This window comes from Hipposideros armiger, unplaced genomic scaffold, assembly GCF_001890085.2.
Source record: "Hipposideros armiger isolate ML-2016 unplaced genomic scaffold, ASM189008v1 scaffold_1299, whole genome shotgun sequence".
Classification (NCBI taxonomy): Eukaryota; Metazoa; Chordata; class Mammalia; order Chiroptera; family Hipposideridae; genus Hipposideros; species Hipposideros armiger.
In genome coordinates, this window is record NW_017732649.1 from 24,050 (window position 1) to 34,302 (window position 10,253).

Consider the following 10,253-nt stretch of genomic DNA (forward strand, 5'->3'; position numbering starts at 1 on the left):
TGGTCACAGGTTTGCCCTTAACCACTGTACTTTGCCAAATCAAGGATTATGTGACTTCAAATCCAGTGTTCTTAACCTACCACAGAGTACTTGAAATAGCTGCCGGTGACAACAGTGGAAAGTCAGATCAACTCACTAACTAACCAGGTCGCAGATTTGCCATATTGACCTTTCGTCTTTCACAGCTTCTAAAGGATAGATGGAGATGAGATTTTAAAGGTTAGATTTTGTTTATTCATGATAAATTTCTGAAAGTTAAGTATAGTCTTAATTTAAAATATATAGAATTGTGAGGATCAAAAAATAAATTGATCACGATAAAAATTTGCTAAAAGATAAATAATGGTACACTGGCAAAGCAAAACATCACATTTTTAAAATTAAAAAGATTGAGTGTGAACTGAAATATTATTGCATAGGACAGTGAGGTGTGTTATTGTTGCTCAGTTTTTCGGTTTTATTTCTGTGACATTAGCCAAACTTCAAAATTTGAAGGGACAGTCCCCTCAAGACTTTTCTCATTTGTGACACCAACTGCAAGTTTGAGAGGATTCCTAAAACTACTCTAATGTTCAATAATTCACTAGACAGAGTCACAGAGCTCACTGGAAGCTTTTATCCTCATGGATATGGCTTATTACAGGGAAGGGATGCAAATTAGAACCAAGCAAGGAAAGAGACACATAGAGTAGAGTGCTGACAGGGACGAAATATGGAGCTTCTGGCCATCCTCCCCCCATGGAGTCATACTGTTACCTGCCCCGGCCATGCTGTGTGACAGTGTGCACAGAAAACCGCCATCCGGGAACGCTCGCCCAGGCTCCCGGGGCTCAGAATTTTTACTGGGGCTCAATCACAGACTGGCTGTGTGGCCGACTTTTCATCTCCAGCCTCTCCTGGAGGTCAAGTTAATACCTTTAGTTTCCAGTTCCTCTGGAGGTTAGAACTGATATGATTTTGCCCAAGACCCCTATCATAAATTGTGTTGCTAGACTGTCAGTGATAAAAGCTCCCAGACAGAGACACTCCTATCAGGGAGGATAGTTCAAGGGCCTGCAGGTCACCGTCCAGAAGCTCAGGGCAAAAGCAGACTCTCTCTGTGTGTAAGGTAATTCTTCACTACACAGACACATACAATCTAAATAGTGTATTTAATCATCAGTAACACAAAACTGAATATTCTCTTTATATCTTTTAACACAAACTTGTTAAAGGTGTACAAATTAATGTGGGCCTTTTTTGGAAGGGGGAGGTCAAACCCATTTGTTTAATTTGGCAAGTTTTCATTTTTTTCATTCTCAAGTTTCCATTTGACATACTGATCATTCCGTGGAAGAACTGATTTTCAATAATTTGGCCATCTGGGGAATTGGTTTGGGGGCAAGTTGATTTTCACTTACTAACTGAAGACAGTGGCTCTCAAATTCAAGTGAGCATCAGTGTCATTTGGATGGCCCATGGCAACCCAGATGGCTGGGCCCCAAGAATCTAGAACGATTTGCTGGATGATACTGATGTTGCCAGTCCAGGGGCCACATTTTCAGAACCACTGGAATAGAGTGTGTGATCTGTGGCAGATGAGAGAAATCAGATGTGTCATGGAGGTGAGGCAGGAAAAAGGAGGAGAAGTCGGGAGACAAGAGTGCTGCTTTCCATGTCCTACTGGTGAGAACCTTTGGGAGTGCTACACATGCATGATAGCAGTGACCCCCCAGGATCAAGAGAATGAGTTCTGTGAGTGGGCGTGAGCACAATCACCCCAGAGAGTGGCTGTGGATTAAATGAGACTCTGCGTGGGAAGTGTACAGTGCTGTGTGTGTGTGTTACTGTACCTGGTTAGACAGCAAAGTGATTTGCAGCGGCTCATGTGAGTGAAGCTTTGAAGAAATGATTCAGAAGTTGTAAATTTTTTTTTAAGTTGTAATTTTTTTTTTCTTTCCTAGCCTCTCTAGGACTTTCTCTTGTTCCCTTGCCTCTTAACGCTCCATATTTCTCTGACTCTCTTCCTTTCTTTCCCACCTCAGGCAATGTTCAGCCTTTGTATGGTGGAAAGTGGAGCTGACGAGGTGAATTTACATGGCGTGACCAGCCTTGGCTTAAAGCAGGCTCTGGAGTTTGCATACACAGGACAGGTATGGTTCAAAACGACATCTGAGAGGCTGAACATTTTTACTTGTACCTAACCAGAGGAGATTCTCCTTGAAACATGAGGTTTAGTTACTTTTCTTGTTATTCATTTTGATGTTAAAAACAGTGTCACAGCTACTTAATTTTATAACTAAAATGATGGGAAGGTAAGTAAACATGGTTTCAAATATGACCCAGGGAACATAATATTTTAATCTTAGCTCAGTGGTTTGCTGGTGTCATTTTAAAATATCCTAGAGAACTGTTGTATGGGAAAGGGTTGGCAAAATAACTTGAAATCTCATTATTATCACTGAAGCTCAGTGACTCAGTCATGGCCTTACTGGCTTAAAAACAAGACCAGAAACATTTAAAGCCTCCAAAGGCTGAGTCTAGCATCTTTGCACCATGTCCTCCACACATATCTCAATGTCAGGGTATCAAGTAATAGATTAGAATGTGATGGTTTAAAAGCCAAAATGGTTCATGACTAAACGTAGTGTAGGACTTACAGGGGTCTCCAGAGAACTTCCATTTTTTTTCCTATTTTTTAAAAATGAAAGCATAATAATGACAGCCAATAGAATCCAAGAGCCATGTCAGCGAACAACTGTCAGAACAAATCAAAACGAAACTGCATGAAGACAATATGAATCCATATTCTGAAGCTCTGTGGTTCTCAACTAGTTTTATGTTAGTGAAACAATTGTTAGAACCCATTTTATAAATTATTTTTGTAAAATAATATAAATTACATAATATAAATTATAGATTATCTTTAAATTGAGATGTAATTAACATACAACATTATATGAGTCTTAGATGTGCAATATAATGATTTTATTTATGTATATATTGCAAAATGATTGCTACAATAAGCTTAGTTAACATCTGTCCCCACACATAGTTACAATTTTTCCCTTGCGATGAGGACGTCTAATTTTTTCTTAGCGTCTTTCAAATACACAATATGGTATTGTTAACTGTAGTCACCACGCTGTACATTACATCCCCAGGACTTATAACTGGGAGTTTGTACCTTTGACCCTCTTCACCCATTCTGCCCACTCCCTTTTTTATTGGGTCATCGGGAAAGTTATGATGTATTTTTCTAAGTTTTTCATTGCAAAAATGCATCATGACTTTCCCGACGACCCAATATTTGAGCACTACTCAGTACTCAACTAGATCGATGCAGATACAGACTGGATGTATAGCTTCTTTTATAAAGTTTTGTTCTGTAATTCCATTTCATCCAACTTATGTTCAGTGTCTTCTATGCTAACATCAGGGCCTCTTTTCTTGTGTGGTCACATCCCGATAGGGGAGAGGGGCATATACATAATTATACATCCTTACTGTGATGGGAGGTATAATAGAAACAGAACAGGAGATACAGTGGAGACCAAAAGGAGGGTGTGGTCAACTGGGACCCTCAATAACCTTCATGGAGAAGGTGGTACTTTCTGAAGAATGTTGGACGTTCCCTCTTCTACTAAATGTCCTTCTTTAGAGGCTTATTAAAGGGTATGATATTGTCCATTCTCTTTTCTAGAGCTAGTAGAGCTGGAGATATGTTTCATGGGATAATTGAGGCAACTCTGGCAGCTGAAATGAAAATGGTAGCTAGTGAAGAAAAATCATCCATTGAGTAGCAGGTGCAAAGGGGAATAGAAAGGAGATGGGTAACAAACCTAGTGTCGTGTCAGCCCAGCCAGGTTTCATGCCTTAGGAAATCAAGGCAGATGGTTATTGTTCATAGAGTTGCTAAAGTGTATTCCTAGTGAGCTGAGTAAATAATGTGTTGTATGCTTTCTGGTTTACAGATGTAAAGAAAGATACCCGCTCTAACTTGTGTCTTGTGTATATTTCTCTCTTCATACCCGAATTACAGTCACACCTGCATTTGTCCATCTTTAAAGTACAAATGGTAACCCATAGCTCACACTTCACTGGTGTGCGGTGGGGAGGAAAAAGCAAATATTGGTTTTTTTGATAAAGCTACCCAAGTAAATAGTTTCTGTACTTGGCTTCATTAACAACTAAATGTTTTAAGCTCAGAAGCTATAGGCTACAAAGCATGTTTAAATCATTAGTAAACAAAAGGGCACAAAAATTGCTGTGAAGGCCAAGGTAAAATACACATGCAAATATAAGTGGCTGCTTATTGTTTGCCTTGATTGCTTTGTGGTTTCATTCACAATGTTTATAAACTCAAACTATGGTATAAAGGTCTATGAAACATGAACTGAAAATAGCATAAGGGGAGCTGACTTTTTGAAGGGTAAATAAATGACTTGGGAAGAGGGAACAAGTTTGCAGAAAGGCAGCCATATCCCATTGCCTAGGAGTCATATGCTCATGTCCCATTTTTATGAGGAGAAAGAAAGCCAAATGAGAAAAAAAATATATATATGTAGGTCTCTGGTATAAGTGCTTAAAGAAATAGAAGCAAGCCCTGGGGCCAGACCTGGAGTTGCATTTATTCTGCCCAGTCACGCATTCTGCACATGACCCAGTGACATTTGCATGCACAGAGGGGTGACAAGCCTGCAGCACACAGCAGTAGATTGTGTACTGAGGGGACAGGACGTGGGCTGACATTTCATGGAGCCCTTTCTGCAAGAGCCAGAGCCCTGCCCTAGTCGCTTGATGTGTGCCATTTAACCTAATCTTCTAGACAGCCCTGAGGGATGTAGCGATCCCATCATAAGATGACAAGCCCAGGAAGGCGCAGTGAATAACAGAGATCATTCTCCCAGTGTGCATTGACTCAGTGAGTCAAAGCAAGCCCTCTTAATTTCATATGTACTGTTCTTTCTTAATGCCCTATGTCATTAAGAAAAGGTTAAGTCATATATTTTGCTTTCTTGAAAGAGGCGAGGAAGTGTTTGGATATTTTAGAGTGAATTCTTCTGATAGTTCTCTCAACTTGAGTGCGTTTTCAACACTCAGTTCCCAAGGGCTATCAAACGCTGCTTTTGCACCCAGTGATTAGTCTTCGCTACAGAGCGGAGTTAAGGTCGTGTTTCTTGGACAGCGTCCATGATGGTTTGATTTTTTTAAACACCAAAATGACTTAATAGTAAATCTGTTTTCCCTTTGAGACATGAACCCAAAGGATGGCAGAAAGTGAAATTGTAGTATACCTAGGGAAATGCCAGCAGCTGCTTTCTCTTACTATGGAATTGACATGAACAGTAAGCAAAGGGTTTGGAATATGGAAGTGTGAATGAACTCACAGTTCCTCAATTTCTTATTCTTTATTGTTATGGACATTGACTGATACATGGTCTTTAGCCATGATATGCATGTAGGTTTGTAAAAATCTGGGTTAACATTGAATTCATCTACCTATAGCTATTTCTACGGACAGCTGACTATACCTTTAGTCAGTTGTAGTAAGCATAGTATAAAATGTAAGTGTTTTAAGTGTCTGAAAATTGCTGCTGTCTTGGAGGAGAAATTGGAAGTCTAGAGTGGGTGTGCTGAATGAGTGCCGCTGATTGTAACGAGGTGTGTGCATGTGCCTCCTACACAATGCTCTAAAGCCTAGCCTTCTTAAAATTGGTCACGGATTTCATTCCGGAAATGTTAAAGAAAAAGCAAACTTTTTCCCGAATGCTAATCCATCCTCTGAAAATACAGGCACTTTTTTTTAACGAGGAGCATACACGGGACTGAGCAAGCACATGCTCTGCCTTCTCACTAATTAGAGACTTGCCCTTCCGTGGACACACCCTGCTTGAGTGAGATGCAGCTTGGGCAGAGCCCAGGATACATGGTAGCCTCGGGGGTGTCCTCACACAGCCACTCACAGCAGGACCCGCCACAGAGGCCCTGTTCCAGGCTGGAAACCAGCAGTGTGACATAAACTGTCACTGGGCAGATCTGCCTTAGGGAGAAAAGGACAAAGTGAACGTAAAAAAGCCACAGACTCTCACTTACTCTGGTGGACAAGAGGACCCTGTTGTCCTGGCCTCCCTCAGTCTCACCCACTCTGGCCAGGAATTGATTGTTTCAGACCGGTGCTGAGTAGAAGAGACGTGAGAAAGAAGGGGAAAGGGATTATGATGGAGGTGTTGTCTGGGAGGAGAAACCCCAGGCCCAGCAATACAAGAGGCCAGACACCTAGAAGGCAACAGGTATTGCTAAGACAGCCCAGCCTGAGGGTGAGGAGCAGTTGACACTGAGACCCTTTTATAAGGAGGAAAGCACTGCTCAGAGGTGGAAGCCCTTCCCACCCCAACCATCTTGGAATAAGCCTCTAGAGCAGCGGTTCTCAACCTTCCTAATGCCGTGACCCCTTAATACAGTTCCTCATGTTGTGGTGACCCCCAACCATAAAATTATTTTCGTTGCTACTCTACAACTGTAATTTTGGTAAAGTTATGAATCATAATGTAAATATCTTTTTGTTTTCTGATGGTCTTAGGAGACTCCTGTGAAAAGGTCGTTCGACCCCCAAAGGGGTTGCAACCCACAGGTTGAGAACCGCTGCTCTAGAGGAATTTGAGTCACTGAGGACCAAAAATGGAAGCCAATAGGACTGAGAACAATAAAGTTTACTGTTTAACTCTCTGGCTGTGATGATGTCAAGGAAGATAGACTATATGCCAAGTGCTATGCTAAATGCCTTCCATGGTAAACCTGGTTGGCTTCCTTTACTTTCCAAAGAACTGCCCTTCTCTGCCCCTTGTAGCCTGATGGAAAGATCCCAGAAACCCAGTAAAGAGAGAAACTATGCACCAAATGATAGTGACTTCTTAGTCCTCTTTAAAATTTCCTGTCTCCAGGTGCTGCTAACTTTGTCAGCCATGACCAGCTGTGCCATATCTGGGCATCAGAAGGGGGATTCTTTGGTATCTGTGTTGCCTTGCTTTCTTTCTTCCTTATCCAACACCTCCAGCCCGTGGCTCCCCAGCATCATGGAAGAACCCATGTCTGTGGGGACACCCATCCTAATGACCTTTCCCTGATCCAGAAAATGCTTTAGTACATTCTTCACAGGGATATTTTGTGTAACCATTAATATTACTATTTTGAACTCTTTGGAAATCTAGACAAGTATAGTACTGTTAAGTGAAAAAAAACTACCTTTTCTTTTAGCTATAACTGTGGTAATGTAAAAATACTCATGCAATTAAATTGAAAACTAAAGGAAACTGTCCCTTAATTTCCATGCTCTTATATAGTAAAGTTTTTCTTCCTGTTTCTCATTTGTTTCCATAATATGTCCACCTGATTTTTTTTTAAATCTAGCCCTGATAAGACATACACAATAGCATTATAGTTTGATGATCATCGAAACTGTATTTATTCTCCACAACAGAAAGCTTTTCTCTGGAGACCTGAACATCAGGCCTGGCAGCAGAGTGACAGGACTCTTAATTAGAACTGCCATCCAACGGAACATCCTGTCAGGGATAGATTGTCACTTTACATGGGAAAAGTCCCCATCGGATTTACTTATAAACATAACCTGGTTGAACTAAATGGCTGACATGGAACAAATCTGGGAGAAATTTTTCTTACATGCTTTCCTTGGAAGCAGTGCTAAGATTATTCAGTGGTTTCGGTATTTTAGCTGCAGCGCCCGCTGTTCACCTAGCAGTACCTCCTGAAGCCTGGCGGAAAGGCCTCCGAGGCACCTGCATGTGCCCAGGCTCCAGCGGGCACAGTCTAAAATCCACGTGCTAAGGAAGAGTATTTCAATTGTGCAGAAAGTGATCTGGATTGTTGACAGAAGGTTTGAGAAGAGTGAAATGAAGGGAGAAAGTTTGGATTTCATCAGTGGCTTTTTGCTTTCTTGGATCTTTTGAAACTCTACATTATTTACCTTTGGAGAGATTTTTCTCTTTTATCAGTGGATTATTGAAACAAACAAGCAGGTGTGTCTGCTTACTCTTTTGGGGTGAAGATGTTACCCATTCCCATTCATGGTTTCATAGAAAGTATTGATCGACTTAACAGATAAGAACCATGGGTCAAATGGAATTTTTATTGCTTCCCACGATGTCAAGTAAAATAATAAACCCTTGACATGATTTGGTGGTCAAAGGCGGCAAGGGCAGATTGGGGACCTAGTCGTTTATTGTGAAAAAATGAGAAGTGAGATTTTCGAAGTCCAGGTCCAGACGACCCTCAGAAGCTTGCATTTCTCAGCTGAGGACCCAAGAACAGCTTCCCTGGGCCCAAAGCCTGTCTGTCCCTCACGAGGAACAGTTGACTCAGACAAAGGGAAGTCATGTGGGAGGGCCTCCTACCTTTAGAGTAGGATCGGTTCTCACAGTCCTTACTTCGGGCCAGCCTGTTCTCCCTATGACCTGTTCTGTCTAGTCAGAATGCACTCAGAGTGTAGTTTATACTAAAGGAATTATAAAGTCATCACTTCAATGTCTAAAATGTCTCTGTGTGAAGGAAGCGTAACTATGGCGACACTTCTGAGATCAGCTTTCCAGTTTAGTAATAAATTTGATATTTTCATTTAAAAAAAAAATCTCTCCTGGATTTTCCTTAGTAATTTGCAAGGCTCCCAAGGAGGTCCCAAAATGGCTTGAGAGAGCAAGTAGGGGTGATTGACTCTAGCATTTGTTGTGGTTAGGGGGTGAGGCTGGAGGGTTCTGCACAAAGGTAGGGGCTTGCATGGTTTGAACTTTCCACCAGCACCAAGGGAGAGAGCACTCAGACTTTGTTGCCTTTTTTCCCATGTGTGGGGCAAGTAGGGAAGAGGGTGTGGTGGGGCTGGAGAGCTGTCAGTAGTCAAACATGGAAAATGGAGTCAGACTTTACTACATAGGCTTGCATTCTGCATGAGTAATAGTCACGTTTTAGGCACAGATATTATATTTGCTTTTGGGACATTGTGAAACATACTCCATAAAAACAAAATGTGTTTGAACAATATGCTTACAGCATTTATATCTTTCTAGGCATCAGTTCGTTGCTGAGGAACCCCTTGTGGGCCAGGGTGCTCGAGCTCATGTATATAAAACATGCACGGTGGTAACACTTTGAGACTCTCTGGATAGCTGAGATGGTATTAGATGGGATGTAGCCCATCTGTCTTAACCTTGTCTTCATTATATAAAACTCTGTTCAGATGAGCTGGATTGGTTGCCTTTCTTTCCTCCATTCTCCTTCCGACTCTCTCTACCTTCCACCCCGACCCTACTGCCAGTATAGGGACTAGAAGGAGAAGTATTTCCTGTACATTCTCGATAATAGTTTTATTGTCATAAGTGGGGCTATAAACACCAGTCCTTATCTAGCTAATGTCCTCCAAAGTAGAATCAGCTACTATCCAGCAACTGAAAATAATAGGCCAACCCATTTAGTTAACTCAGGGTGAATTTTGCACTTCAGTGCACTTGTTTATCTTGAATGTTTCAGTAGAAAGTGCCATTGCTAAACATTTTATATTTTATGGTGTCCATAGGAGATTTTTCCTTTGCTATGGTAGATGAGCCATTTGCCCAGTAACTCCAGTTTTGGAATATTTCTAAACAGAAATCATTACAATTGTTACACTTGTGTTCTTTCATGATCATTGGACTTTGAGTGTTGGCTGCACTCAGAATCATTCCCTAAGGAAATTTTAACCCTTCCTTTAGGTGCTGCATCAAATCACCTCTGAGTGGAGGAAGATTAACAATTTATTTAGTGGAGAATCTTGATTAGCTCTTTAATTTTCCTAAGAAGATGTCAGCCTATTGTTGTCTACTTAAATAAATGAATTTCCCCTTATTCAGTAGAAGAAAATGATTGCATTCCAGCCTCAGCCTGTTTGCTGGACAGATCTCACTAAAAATGCATTTGGGAGAAATTATACACATAACGGAGTCCCAGAAGATATACAGCCTGTCCATCTGGCTCGGTGGTTCTCAACCTCATCTATTAGACCATAATATAAAAAGGCCAGCTTTACTACCCTGAAATGAAATATTTAGATAATGTAACCTACCCACTTATACTACTGTAAGCATCGATAAGAATGTCTGAACCATATATAAAGACCATACAGAAGGAAAGAAAGTACAGTAAAAATAATTTGTATTTCAGTATGTACATGCTTGGGCAGAATTCTTCCAAAAGACATGAAATAGTCACCTGTCTACACTTACAGG

General features: G+C 41.0%; 1 protein-coding gene across 4 annotated transcripts in view; it reads left to right on the forward strand.

Moving 5' to 3' along the window:
• The first annotated feature begins 2,021 nt into the window (after window positions 1-2,021).
• Window positions 2,022-10,253, forward strand: part of KLHL32 (kelch like family member 32) — a 122,827-nt gene continuing 114,595 nt past the window's right edge. For 3 of the 4 annotated variants that reach the window (XM_019633382.1, XM_019633384.1, XM_019633387.1), the window contains exon 1: window positions 2,022-2,132. In XM_019633382.1, coding sequence (XP_019488927.1) covers window positions 2,028-2,132 — 105 coding nt within the window. In that variant the 5' untranslated portion in view covers window positions 2,022-2,027. The remainder of the gene's footprint in view (window positions 2,133-10,253) is intronic. The other variant, XM_019633383.1, reaches the window with a different exon arrangement.